Below are 15596 nucleotides of genomic sequence, written 5' to 3' on the forward strand. Positions count from 1 at the left end.
TAGTACACATGAGGTATGATATTATAACTAGGGTTAATGTGAGTTAGGCCTAGATATAGGAAAATGTGTTCAGATTAAAAAGGCAACTAATTAAAGGGGTAGAAACAGCTTCTCTATTACCGTGGCACATCAGGTGGCGATGCAGATTTTATCTCACTTGCAGCAATTGCTTGTTGTAGTTGCTCATACTTTGGCCCATGGAGATATCTCTCTAAACATAACTTGACAACATTTCCTGAATTTCTCAACACCTCAACGGCTTGAAAGTTACTATATCCTTGTAAAGTCTGGCCATCCACTTCCACAATCCTATCATTGACTTTAATTTTACCACTTAAGTCAGCTGCACTACCTTTACTGACGCTTTTGACAAAGATACCTGAGAGTTCTTCTTTTTCACAAACATAACCAGCTATTGTAATACCTAAACCATTGGCATCTTTCTTTAATTCAACAACGAACTTTTCCATTTCTGGCATTTTGACAACCATGTCCAAATTTAACAAAGGCAGTGAAGGTGAAGCAGGAACCCGAGAAAGTCCAGAAATTCCATATGGCATAGACAAATCTGATTGAAACAATTCTGTGTTAATGCTCTTTTTAAATACGGGGGCGTATTTATGTTGAACCAGGTATTTGTCTAATTCGGTGCAATCATGAAGCAGTCTAGTGGGAACTAGAGGAGCAGAACTTCCTAAGTATTTGTATTCAGTTGAAGATATATCTACTGGTCTGGCTACTATTAATCTAACATGGGTACCAGATTGTCTTAAAACAGAGGCTACTTGTTCAGAATTCATTTCTTGGAGATTTACTTCACCGATCTAAAACAAAAAAGTACAATGTTTTAAAATATACTACATGACATTTCTTTTTAAATTAAATTATTTTTAAAAATTCGGAATGGGACGTTTCATCGCCGCCGTTTCGATGCCGCCGGTTCATCGCCAGTCCATTTCATCTCCGTCCGTTTCATCGCCGTCCGTTTCATCGCCGTCCGTTTCATCGCCAGTTAGTTAGTTGATTTTGTATTATGAAAGATGACACGACACGACGTCAAATTCAGTTCAAAACTTATGACAATTAAAAAGATAAAAAATATTATTATATTTACTGTTCTACTTCCCCTAAACTTTTGTACAGGAATTTTGGGTTCTTTTCGAATTTAAGAAACAATTTCTCTTGGTTGGAAATGTTGACCGTGAAATTTAAAAGATTATCATTATAATATATTTTATATTATATAAGTTTAAAAGTCTATTAAAAGATTAAGTATGGCAACGGGAATGGTCATATCTCGCATTGCCTAGAATTCCTAATTAATACTAAAAATAAATAATAAATGTAACTCTCGAAAATTCGGAAATATATCAGTTAGCAATTAACTGACTGGCGATGAATCGGCCGGCGATGAACTGGCGGCATCGAAACGGCGGCGATGAAACGTCCTAGACCTTTAAAAATTATACATCAAAGGATATTAGAGTATGCGAAAAAAAAATCAGACATACACAGTTTGGTTTTCGTGCAGTGTATACAAGAGAGGCTCTCTTTAGTATACAAGTGCTATTTCAAAGATGTAGAGACGTAAATTGCGATATTTATGAATGCTTCATTGATTACCATAAAGCGTTCGATACAGTAAAACACGACAAGCTGATGGATATATTAATCAATATTGGAATAAAACATCGTCTATCCGGACAGAGGAAGGAGAATCCGACAATATCAAAATCAAACGTGGGGTCTGTCAGACATGACGGATGTTACGGACAATGATGTAAATTGGCCATTGACGTTAAAGACCGGGCATTGTCGTGACTGTCCATTTCCCCTGGTTATTAACAACAATGCCCGACCATTAACGACAATAACATTAGCTATTGGCCAATGCTGTAAAAAAAAATAACCTGAAATTAGAGTTTTCATCAATAACCGGTCAATAACGACAGTGGCCAAAAGGAAATGGCCATTGTTGATAAATAAATAAAATTGGGTATGATGTCGTATTTTTTTTTTATATAAGATAGCTTTTGAAGGCTAATCATTTTTATTTTGACAAGATAGTGAACCATGACATTTTGTAACACTTTTTACATACATAAATTTACTACGAGCAAATATATTAGACTATAATACATACAACTCTTGACATTTCCCATTAATTTTGTGGAAGCAAACAAAATAGCGCCATCTAGTGGTATGAGTTATAACCACAAACTATGCATTTAAAAGAAAGGTATTTTTATAGGATTAAATCAAAATATAATTTTAGTTGTGAGCTATTTTCTTTAATTTTATATTCTTACTTTTTAATTTACATAATTTTTCCTTTTTCCTTGCTTCAATGTACACGTTTTTATATATTTCCCATATACCTTCAATGCTAGATTTTCCTACTGGTTCCAAGTTTCCCACATGCCTCTCCAACGTTTCTTGGTATTTGTTTGTTATACTAGAGTCTCTTAATTTATTTGTATTGAATTTTCTGTTTTTTGTTTGATTTATCGTCGAATCCTGAAGATATCTTATACCGACCACGTTACTAATCCGGATGTATTGTTAAGAATTCAAAAAGAAAAAGAGCTGCTAACTACAATAAAAACAGCCAAAATCGAATACCTCGGTCACATCATGAGACACAGCGAAAGATATGGACTGCTGCAATAATCTTGCAGGGAAAAATAGAAGGGAAAAGAGGACCAGGAAGACGAAGGATTTCCTGGATAAAAAATCTATGTACGTGCTTTAGCACAACAACCACAAATCTTTTTAGAGCAGCAGTGTGCAAAGTACAGATTGCAATTATCGTCGCCAACATCCGAAACGGATAGGCACTACAAGAAGAAGAGACCTGGCGTTGAAAATGCAACACCTAGTAAATATGAATATAACTTAATAATTTTTTGGTAATGTTGACAAACAAAAAAGGAAAAAGACTTCATTATTTCCAATAAAAAAGCAGTAACTAACGTGTTCTTCCTCTTTTTCTTTTGGTGCAGATATGACTCTGTCTGTTTTTCAGTGTGCCTAAGGTCGGTTGTCATTCCATCGTTTTCATGGTCTTCCCAGTGATTGTCTTCCTATTGAGGAACCGTTTCTCGCCGTCTTTACTACTCAATTTGTTGCCATTTGGTTTATATGATGGTTCCATTTTACCTTTCTATTTTTTACACAATTCTTGAAATTCTCCACCTTTCATATCCGCCGTATATCTGTACTTCTAGCTATATGTGTCTTGCCATCGATTTTTCTAACTGTTTTCATCTCTGCTGTTTCTAGCAATCTTTTTGTTCTCTCTGTATTAGGGGCCTAATTATAATTCATTTGGAGGTCGCAATTTAATTTCGACTCCGCCATGACAGTCGTATTTACGTTTACTGAGTGTTCTATTTAACGTCAGAATATTACAAGTATATTGTATGATTACAAAATATTCAAAAGGTTTTAAGATCATTTGAAATTAACGAGCAAAAAAATTGAAAAAAAAGTACCTGTAAAATGTGATCACCGCTTTGTAATCTACCATCACGATCTGCTACACCTCCAGGTAAAATTGTTTTGACTACTACTCCCATATTCCTCATTCCCAAAATGCCAAAACCTAGTCCAGTACCATCGTTGATTAGGTCAATACTCTCTACTTGGGACCATTCACTATTTATTAAATTATCTGGTTCATTTTTCGAATTATTGCTTCCAACAGATGGAGATCGATGAATGATATCTTCATCATTAAAGACAGGAGTATTTTGCAGTACTTGCAGTGACTGAAATAAGTAAGTATTTAAGTTTTTAATTCATTACATATATGTACAAATAAAAGCTGCTATTACAATAAAAAAAAAGAAAGCATAAAAATGTTTAGCTGCCACACAAAAATCAAACATTAGTAATTTGTTAATTTTCACAATAGTTCAAGTGAGAAGATCCCTAGATGCTGTGAAAGCATCGAAAAACATAATTTTTACATTTAGCTTCTTACCTCTGTTCCATTTTTCACAGGCGAAAAATAATATTATATTTTTCCCTGTATTATATTATACTTTCCACCCTCTATTTAAAATTATTACTTCAGACAACCCTGAGTAACAATTCCTACTCCCCATCCTACGTCACTTCTTTAGAAATACAGACATTTCTTAGACATTGTAACTGAAAAATCTCTCTGATTTCTCCTCTTGAAGGAAACAGGCGTGCAAATAACTTTCTATGATTCTGACTCCCGTACAGAAAACATGCTTTCTTCGCTCTTGTATCCTCTCTCAATGATGACTAGCTAAACAAAAATAGTACCGTCATAAGTACCACAAAGCTCTATGATCCCGCTTCTTGTAATAAACAAACGCTTTGTCTCTCCTTGTGAACTAGAGTAAAACGTAAACAGTGACCTGTACACGTCCTCCCATAAAAGCAGACAGACAAGACATCCTGGTTTCCAACGCAATAAACTACCGCGTGTGAAACCTTCCTTTGTGACGATTATAATTTGAAGCACACCTATAATACAGTCCCTAAACGCTGAAATTGTGAAATTATTTTAATAATCTCACATAAATATGTACATGAATCATATAGTCTAAACGATATAAGGGAGCGTTCAAGTATTACGTAACGCGATTTTTGAAGATTTCTGACCCCACCCCTCCCCCCTACGTAACGCGCTCTTATGGAAGTTCAACTATTGCGTAACGTAATTTTTGAAGATTTTTGATCCCCCCCAACCTGCGTTACGTAATACTTAAACGGTCCCTAAGGTCAATTTGTACCGATCTGTTTAAGGTGCTAGTACACTTTTTTTTGCAAGACCAAAAATAAGCATTTTTTCAAGATTTTTTTTCTCAGAAACTTTATTAAAAATGAAACATACAACTTTTTAAATATTAATATCTAACTCTTAGAGAATACAAAAAATATATGTTTTTTCATTTATGCACGTTAGGGTGGGCCGAAACTGGACTTCAGAAAAAAAACGAATCAAACAGGAACGCAATACCCGTAAAAAGATGCGTATATGTGTAAAAAATACTTGTGATTTTTTGTTTTATTTTGAAAAAATGTCTTCAGCCCTCTACCAGCCCTTAAGTGACCTTGAAAAATAAATAAATAAATTAGGAACACAATACCGCTCAAAGTTTGTCTTTTACCGTGTATAAATCTTTTGTTTTTTTCTTATTATTTTAAAATGATTTTATCAGCCCTCTACCACCCTCTAACTAAAATAAAATCTCAATTTTCCAACTTTTTCCAAACACAAAATGTAAAATTAACTCCGTATAACTTTAAAGCATAAAAAGTATAATAATATAATATAAAAGTATTTAATACTGATGGTCTTGGTCGTGAAGCCTCGGATACAATCGAACAGTCCCGGCTGAGATGGATCGTCGAGAGTTATGGTACTTGTCGTCGCTTATCTTCTTAGTGCGAAATAAGCTTTCGGGTGAAACGCATGTTTATTGTTTATTTGTTGAAAGCCAAGACGAATAGATTGTGTTTGTTGTATTTGCGTGAATACCTAGCACGACCATAAATATGGCTGCTTTAAAATTAAATATTACAAGAAGTAAAGTAGAATGTCCAATTTTCGGTAACCCAGTCGACTTAAACTGTCATGTTTTACCAACGATAGAACATGTGCTTCGATGTTATTTGTTTATTCGTTATGAACTGAAGTTTACTAAATATTTTGGAAAGGAACCAAGTTTTAATGAAGTTTGTGAAGTGCTTGTGCCAAAAATCAAAAGTATATGGGAATCAGCGTCAATTCCAACCGTGTCAAAGGACCGCATCATGCAATTATTACGTAAATATCATAATAAATATTTAAACCTTATCAGATATCCAAAAAGCAAAAGAAATGTTCAATATGAGTTAAAGATTACCAGCTTCAAAGAGGAAACAAGGGATAAGTTGTTCGACATTGCTGCCTGTAAGTGTGATTTTTCTGCATGCAAGTGTGATAAATCAAGAAAAGTACCAAAGCAGGAACAGGAATTTCTTTTGGATCAACGGTCCACTAGAGATATGGCTATAGGAACTGTTGATCGTGAAACAACTAAAAAGTTGAATGTAAGGACGGAGAGACAAACAAAAGAAACAGAACGAGTACAAAAATTCAAATCTGAATTTCACAATATTTCTATGCCCAGCTGTTCTACTGAGGTCACTAGGTTATCAACAGACTCTGACAATTCTTCTTCATCTGAAGCCTCACCTAGTGTTGCAAATATTGATTTACCGTCGAAACCATCCTGTAGTCAAATGAGGATAAAGTTGCCCACATTAGGTACCATATGTGACAAATATGGAATTTCTGACAGGTCAGCAGCTGCTGTTGCCACAGCTGTATTAAAAGATGTGGGAATTATTTGCGATAGTGATACCTCAAAAGTAATCGATAAAAATAAAGTTAGAAGAGCTCGTCAAAAGAACAGAAATATCCTTAGTAATGAGTTTCAGTCTACAAATAAACCCATTAAGAGTATTTACTTTGATGGCAGGAAGGACAAAACCTTAGTGCAGGAAAAGAAAGGTGAGAGATATCATAAAAGAACTATTGCAGAAGAACATGTGTCATTGATAGAAGAACCGAATTCTGTTTATTTGGGGCACGTTACCCCATCTGCAGGCTCAGCCAAGTCAATTGGAAAGGCAATAATAGACTTTCTCATTTCAAATAACTTCTGTTTGGATAATTTAGTGGCGATTGGTTGTGACGGAACCATAGTGAATACTGGACATAAAAATGGAGTTATAACATATATCGAAAATGAACTTAAGCGACCTTTGCAATGGTTTGTGTGTGCCTTACATGCTAATGAGTTGCCATTGAGACATTTATTTCAACGTTTGGATGGAGCTACTACTGGACCTCGTCAATTCTCTGGAGTGATCGGGAAATTATTGGAAAAATGCGAACACCTTCCAATCGTAGATTTTGAAATAATTGAAAGTGATCTCCCAGAACTAAAAATACCATCTAAAGAATTAAGCTCAGACCAGTCATATCTGTACGACATATGCCAAGCAATATCAAATGGCAACGTCTATGAAAATTTAGCAAATCGTAGCCCTGGAAAGTTAGCTCATTCCAGATGGCTGACAATGGCAAATAGAGTTCTCCGCCTCTACGTTGGAACCGAACATCCTACATCAAGATTGAAAGATCTTGTTCAATTTATAATTAAAGTCTATGCACCAATGTGGTTTTTTATAAAGCTTAATCCAAGTTGCACACAAGCCAGTTTGCATGTTTTCAAATCCATTACACTATCAAGATATTTAAGAGATGATCTTAAAAATATTATAGATGCAGTTATCCAACGAAACTCCTATTATATTCATCCGGAGAATCTTCTCTTATGTATGTTAACAGATAATCGTCAATGGGTACGAGAATTAGCTTTACGGAGAATTATTAAAGCCAGAAAAGAGAAAAAAGTCGGAATAAGGCAGTTTAAAATACCAGAAATAAACTTTAATGCTGCGGAGTATTTTGAGTTAATAAACTGGAGTGAATGTGAAGTAACGGCCCCACCAATGTTAGCTGACATACCAGATGATGAGCTGAAACAGTTAATTGATAGCTCTATAATTGCAGACTTTGACTTTCCAAAATATCCATGCCACACGCAAGCTGTGGAGAGATGTGTGAAATTGGTTTCGGAATCATCTTTGCTAGTTACAGGGCCAGAACGCAGAGACGGATTTATTCGATCTAAAATAAAATCAAAAGACTTTCTTGTAACTTACGATAACAAAGCACAATTTAAAATTGAATGAACGCATTTTTCTATTGATTTTTATTTCGCATTTTAGTGTGTTTAAAAATAGGATATTTATATTTTTGTTTGTTTTCGGTTTCCAATAAACTTTTAGTTCAGTTCAAATTTTGTTTTATTTCCCAACACCCTATAAAATGTGCAGTAGTTTCCCATATTTACACACAATTTTTCAGAAATAATTGTGAATTTATTATTTTTATTTTTGATTCAAGATCATTATCTGTTGGTAGAGGGTAGAATATCTTATTCTAAATGTATAAAAAAAATAACATGAACTCTTTGCATATAATTGAAACTTTTTACAGGTATTGCTAATTAAATTAAATAATTTTGATTTAGGGTTCACTTTAGGGGTGGTAGAGGGCTGAAGATGTTTTTTTAAAAATCCTAAAAAAAATACAGTGATTATACTTACCAAAAGGCATCTTTTTGGGGGTATTGTGTATTAAAACTAAACAAATAATTTTTTCGGCCCACCCTAATGCACGTACACTAATATTGTAGATTGTGCCAAAGTTGAGACCTCAAAAAAAAGTAGTTCCGATGGCGGACAGTTAATCTTAGGATTGGAATCTCTGAAACAAAAAATTCGTACGGTATTTGAAAAAGGAAGGTTTCTTACGTGACAATTTGCCACCATTAGTGAAAAAATCCGCAAAACAAAGATTTTAGGGAAATTTGAAAAAAAATTGTGAAAAAATCGCCTGTTTTTCTTCAGTTTTTCATGGTTAAAAAATATTTATTTTTTATTTTTTGGTCAAATTGTGGTAAACTGTCACGTAAGATACCTTCCTTTTTCAAATGCAGTACGATTTTTTTGTTTCAGATATCCCAATCCTGAGATTAACTGTCCGCCATCATTTTTCGAGGCCTCGACTTTTGCGCCCTCTACAATATTAGTGTACGCGCATAAATGAAAAAGATATATTTTTTTGTACTCTCTAAGAGTTAGACATTAATATGTAAAAAATTTTATGTTCATTTTTAATAAAGGTTCTGAGAAAAAAATTCTTGAAAAAAATGATTGTTGTTGGTCTTCTAAAGTGTACTAGTACCTTAATAGATAAAAATTATTTGATATGTAATTTAGCATGTTAACAATTACAAAAAACAACGGTTGCCCGATCCAATCTTGTTCTAACTATAATTAATTAATAATTAAAAAATGACATTTTTTATAAATTAAAAAAAATTAGACTCGGGCAGATATTATTTCAGATTTTCTAGGTCATTCTAAAGAAAAAAGGTCTTTTGTTAATTTTTCTCTAAAGTTGATCGTTTTCTAGTTATATACAGGGTGAGGCAGATAAAAGTCCTATTAGAAATATCTCGAGAACTAAAGAAAACAGAATCATGAAAATTGGAATGAAGGGCTTTTGAAGAGTGATCTCTTTAATGAAAATATTTTCATCGATTTGCTACTTCCGGTTATACCGGATAATAAAAAAGTTAGTTACTTTAACAACTAGCAACGTTCTTCATCAATACAGGGTATTTCTAAATAAGTGCGACAAACTTTAAGGAGTAATTCTGCATAAAAAATAATGACCGTTTGCTTTATAAACATATGTCCGCAAATGCTTCGTTTCCGAAATACGGGATGTTGAATTTTTTCTTACAAACTGATGATTTATTTACTGCTCTAAAACCGGTTGCGATATGCAAATGAAATTTGGTAGGTTTTAAGGGGTAGTTATTGCGCATTTTTTGGCATACAATTAAGAATTTTCTATTCACCATTGGCGTGCATACGGGTAATATGACCGGGTTATATGACCTGTATGCACGCCAATGGTGAATATAAAATTCTTAGTTATATGCCAAAAAATGCGCAATAACTACCTCTTAAAACCTACCAAATTTCATTTGCATATCGCATCCGGTTTTAGAGCAATAAATAAATCGTCAGGTTGTAAGAAAAAATTCAACATCCCGTATCTCGGAAACCAAGCATTTGCGGACATATGTTTATAAAGCAAATGGTTATTATTTTTGCATGCAGAATGGCCCCTTAAAGTTTGTCGCACTTATTTAGAAACACCCTGTATTGATGAAGAACGTTGCTAGCTGTTAAAGTACCTAACTTTTTTATTATCCAACATAAGCGAATGGATCAAAAAGTATAATGTTAAAAAAGCATAAGGCTACAGTTTAGTTTTAATTTCAATATTTTATATACGCCAGAATATTCCACAGGGTGTTCCAAACTTTGAGGAAAAAACACACTATTATTGTTACACCCGGTATACAATAACACTTATCTGTTTAGCAACAATGTTATCACATCGATATTCATGAAGAATAAAGCTATAACATATTAAAAAAATCACTAAAATCGGACAACAGGTTTAGGAAACACAAGACATCAAAAATGTCCCATTTTTAAGGTGGTGCGTTAATTTTGGTGCTTAGTGTATTTTATGCTACTTTTTGTTTCTTAAGAATTCCCTATACCGAACTGCTTTAATTTGTGAGTTATTGGTGATTCGAGTCAAACATCAATTTCAACAAAAAATACGTAAAATTTTATTAGGTTGGCCGTGAAAATATTCAATTATAAATAATTTTTCAGAAATAAATACATATTAATCTAGACTGATCTTTAAAATTGCCAATAATGGTTGAGCTATCAAAATACCTACGTAGTTAACATTCTTGGCGCGATTAACAATTAAGCACAAATTAAAGCATTTAGGTATAGGGAATGCTTAAGAAATAAAAAAGTACCATAAAATGTCTTTTCATTGCAATACTAAAATACAGGGTGTTCCATTTAAGAAAATTCAGAAAATCCTCAATCCGAGTTTCGACCAACCCTGTATACTAAAATTTAACATTTAGCTATACTAATAATTTTTAAATATTGAATCTATTATTATTCTATTATTATTATTTTTTGAATTTTGGAAGCATATCTAATTTTGATTAATATTTTCATTAGTTTTTATTTATAAAATTTTTTCAACAAATATTCATAAAGTGCAAGCATCTATTTGCTTATGCATGCTTATGAGTATCTGTTATTCATAAGTGTATATTTGTATGTATCGAATTTCTGAAATGTCAACAGTTGCAAACCTTTATTTCAAAAAATGTTTTCGGGTTTAGCTTTCTATTAACATTTGTGCAACCAGACAATGTTCTAACTCTGGTTTTCTTTAATTGTAGCATTTAACTACTTGTAACGACGACCTGAAGATGATCTGAATAATGTAGAGATCGAAACCGGTCGTCAAAGTATAATTAAATGATTGTGAGTAAGTCTTTGTTTCATTACTACATTTAATAATTTTTAATAATAGTAGACTATATTAAAAATCATTTTAACATAAATAGAGTTTTTGATATCCAACTACTACAATTCTACAAGGTGTGAAAGTTGCTACGAAATTAATAAAAAAACGTAATTAGCTTTTAAACTACCCTGTATAACATTACAAAACCGCATATTTTAAGAAAGAAGACATCGAGTAGAATCTAAAAATATAAAAAGATACAGTGTGTCCCATTTAAAAAAAACGAAGTTTTAAACATTTTCCGGTATAACCGGAAGTGGCAAATTGATGAAAATATTTTCATTAAATAGATCACCCTTCAAAACCCCTTCATTCCAATTTTCATGATTCTGTTACCTTTAGTTCTCGAGATATTTCTAATAGGCCAGTTATCTGCCTCACCCTATATAAACAATTTAAAACTGAATAAAAAAATATTTTTAAGAAACGCTTTTCTTTAGTTACGAGTGACTAAAATTAAACATGTTATAAAAAAAATCAACTAAAAAGCAAAAAATAAAAAAAATTGAAAAAATCTAACACATTCGTCAAAGAAAAGCGTGGTGCGTCTTCATCGAATAAACGGTTTTCGCACCACGCTTTTCTTTAACGAATGTGTTAGATTTTTTCAATTTTTTTTATTTTTTGCTTTTTGGTTGATTTTTTTATAATATGTTTAATTTTAGTCACTCGTAACTAAAAAAAAGCGTTTCTTAAAAATATTTTTTTATTTTTTACTTTTTAGTTTTAGACTTTTCAAACGTTAAAATATATCGTCATGTTTATTAAATTTTTGGGTATTGTAATATAACTCAAATCCTTCTAACCACTTAGGGCAGGTATTTCAATAGCTACTTAAGCTTTTGCTTAGCTAAGCCTGTGTCAAAAGGTAAGGAGAAGCTTAAGCTGGGTGACGTATTTCCATCAGTCTCTTAACTAAACTGATGCTCAGCTGTAAAGTTAATTGGTTTGGTACCTCTGAATACGTCAAAGTGCCAGAGCTAACTGTTCAGAGGTAAAAACCACTACTGTTGACATTTAATTTTATCTTGTCATCTGTATCAATGTTATTTTTACCATAGAAAAAAGTGTTATCTGATTTGGTAGAATGCGATCTTACCCTTCAAAAAATATGTCACGTATTTCAGCACCTGGGAAATTGGAAGGATACTACAAATCTGGCCTCCACATAAGTGGTCTGTAGCTTCGACATGATAGGTGTGAAATTTTAAACGTTCTTGCTGTTGATTGGATAGGAAGGGCAGCGTTATCTAGCCTCCACGCTAGGTACACCATAGCCTCCATACGGTACTTCCAATATTTAATATTATTTTATTAAAGTGGCCAATAAAGGTAAAACACAAACAACTTTTGTTTCTTAATTATTTATTTATACAATAATGTGACATTTTACATAGAAATATTAGTATTTAACTTCGATTAAATATATGTTTACTTGTTGAATTTATCGGCTGCACACAACAGCTGATCGGCCATTAGACCCAACAACAAAACGCGAAATAAAATGTGTATTTTAAAACTGTTGGATAAACAGTACCTACAATCAGAAAAACTTACCTTTAAAAAGGTACTCGATTATGAAATAACAAAAATATCAAAAAACACGACTGAATATCAGCTTTTTATGGTGGCACAAACACAAACACCAAACACATCACATCATAACCGACCATATAAAATAAGTGAACGACAACGAACGAACGAACACGAACACAGATTACAGATTCACAGATAGCGCACGATTTGTCAAAAGTCATGTTCCACCAATCACAATGCCGACATCAGCGCCTCTGACTAAACGGAAGGAAAATAAATACGATTACATGTTTTTTATTAGAGTTAGCGGGGCATGATTTTTACTTCACTTAATTTTGTGTACATGGTACATGTGTTTTTAGTTTATTGTCTATATTTTCTCTGGTTATATTTTTATTGTTATTTTGCATAAGCAATAGATCCGTCTTTGTAATTTTGTTTATTGGATATATTCCTTAAAATGTCAAATTGGAATGTAAGTTTATTTTTGTAAAATAAATATACCTACCAAGCATTGTAAAAATAAACAATTTTCATGTGCCTACACCTTCCAAAAGTAGTAAGAATTTTAATAATCGTTATTACGATTAATAAATTAATAGATTATTATTTAATAATCCAATAATAACGTTATTACTTAAAAGTTGGTTTTCAAAACAACTCTATAATAATTAATAATCTATAGAAATAACCTCAAAAAAACAGAAAACAAATTTTAAGCAAAGGCTTAAACCAACTCCCGCGCGAGCTTAAAATTATTTGGTTTAAGCCTAGGCTTAAGCCTCAAATTGAAGTGGAGATACAGGCATCTAAGCTTAAGCAAAGGCTTAAAGTAAGCTTTGGCTTAAGTGAGGTTGGAAATACCGGCCCTTGAGTCCAATGTTTTGGCTATCTGTGGGAAAATTTTCAGCCAAATCGATTATGATGTATTTTGAGAACGGAGGAAAATGTAAAAAACGGTTTTTTAACGTTTTCTACACTATAAAATTTGATCAAAAACTTGGTTTGCATCAAAATAACTTGGTATAATGCCATATAATGACATTTTTGAGTCCACTCTATTAAAATATTATGTTTTTCATTGATACTTTACGACAGAAAATGCAAATTTGTTTAAATAAACACCAAATCACTGTAAAATCGCATAAAATAACATTTTGAGAAAAAAGAAGAAGAAGAAGATTTTTTGACCTTAAATATCTTATTTTAAGTCACGCAGAAGCTATACACCAAGTTTCAGAAAAATCCGAGATCCAAAAGTTTTTGCCTGAGTGATTTGACATGGAATGTAAATTAACTATTTGAACTCCGTTTCATCCACCTCCACCATTATAATATGTTTCTGTACATTCGTTACATAAAATATTTTAAAAAATTTAAACTAAATATTTGTATGACTTCGACCAATTATTAAGTGTTTTGACTTTTACACAAAGTAAAAACAATTAGTATGTGATCATTACTAATAATATAAGGTTACCTGATTACATTCGACAACAACAACAATTATAAAAGCTTATAATTTTTATTCTTCTTCTTTCAGTACCCTGTCCGGTTATAATCGAACGTTGGCGATCATATTGGCAATAATAACTTTTTTTACGGCAGCTCTAAACAGATTAGAGGTGGTCTCTTGACACCATTCTCGGAGACTTCGAAGCCAGGATGTTCTTCTTCGGCCTGGGCCTCTTCTTCCGGCGATATTTCCTGTATTATTGCTCTAGAAGTCTCATTTCATGGCCGAATTATTCTAACTTTCGAATTTTTATCGTTTTTGTTATTTCTGTACTTTTTCGTTCGATGTAAAACTATTTCATTTCTTATCCGCAATATTCGTCGATAGATCCACATCTCAAAGGCCTCCAATTTATTCGTTAGTGTATTTGTAAGGGTCCAGCTCTCCATGCCATACAGCAATGTGGAGAATATGTAGCAGCGTATTAATCTGATTTTAAGGTTTAACGTAATATCCCTATTAATAACAATTTTCGTTAATTTATAAAAGTCGGCTCTAGCTTTTTCAATGAGTATTCTTATTTCTTTGTTTATATCCCACCCGTGTTGAGCTGCCCCCCCCCCCCACTTGCAAAAATTAAAAAACAAATATCCCTGATTTATGAGCTATTTATGAGCTTTCATATTCCGCAAACTAAAAATTTTGAGCTCGTTCCACTGAGCAGAAATTTAATACTTTAGTGGGGGGGGGGGGCTGAGTCAGCCCTCCCCCCACTACTTAAAAATAGGAATATTGAATCGGTTTTTGCGGCAGAATTACGAGCTATTTATGAGCTCTTGAAATTATATAGTTTCGATTTTTGAGCTCATCCCCTTCACCCCCAAACAACCCTTTATTGATTTAACTTAAGAGAAAAATGCTGAGAAAACTTAAAATATATCGTATTGCGGATATAATTCCTATAGCTTATATACTCTAAGAATAAACTATTAAATCACGTGCATTTCGATTATTGAGCTACAACCCTTCGCAAGAAAACCACCCTATCTTCCCGGCTTAAGAGAAAGTTGTACTTAAATGCAATAAATTAATTATTTGGCGACTACATATCATTTAATAATTTATAATCTTCCAAATTACGCGCATTTAGATCAGTAAATTGCAATTTATGTTGTATAGTGCAGTCACTGAAGGTAAAAATCAACGATTACCTTCAATTTCGGTGAACCTTCATCGATTTTCACGAAAATTGGTCAGTGGTTAGAGGATACCTCAAGAAACAAAGGTGACATGGTACCACCTTGCGCCTTTACCCTGAGGGTGGATACCGCCCCTTCTCGGGGGTGAAAATTATTTTATAAAAAATAACTGCACAAATCTATAAAAGAACAAATTATAAGCAAAATTTATTATATAAAGTTATTAAAATAAGTCAATACTTTTTAAGTTATTAAAGATCAAAAATTTTAATTATTCGTGAAAAAAATGCATGTTCTGAAAAACTGTAAGTTTTTACAAAAA

The 15596-nt window shown here is 32.7% G+C and overlaps 1 protein-coding gene across 1 annotated transcript in view; it reads right to left on the bottom strand.

Moving 5' to 3' along the window:
- Positions 1-15596, bottom strand: part of LOC114340254 (patj homolog) — a 53439-nt gene that overhangs the window by 10809 nt on the left and 27034 nt on the right. The window contains exons 2-3 of the mRNA XM_028290973.2: positions 3495-3770; positions 121-824 (exon numbers count right to left, since the gene is read on the bottom strand). Coding sequence (XP_028146774.1) covers positions 121-824; positions 3495-3770 — 980 coding nt within the window. The remainder of the gene's footprint in view (positions 1-120; positions 825-3494; positions 3771-15596) is intronic.

This window comes from Diabrotica virgifera, chromosome 10, assembly GCF_917563875.1.
Source record: "Diabrotica virgifera virgifera chromosome 10, PGI_DIABVI_V3a".
Classification (NCBI taxonomy): domain Eukaryota; kingdom Metazoa; phylum Arthropoda; class Insecta; order Coleoptera; family Chrysomelidae; genus Diabrotica; species Diabrotica virgifera.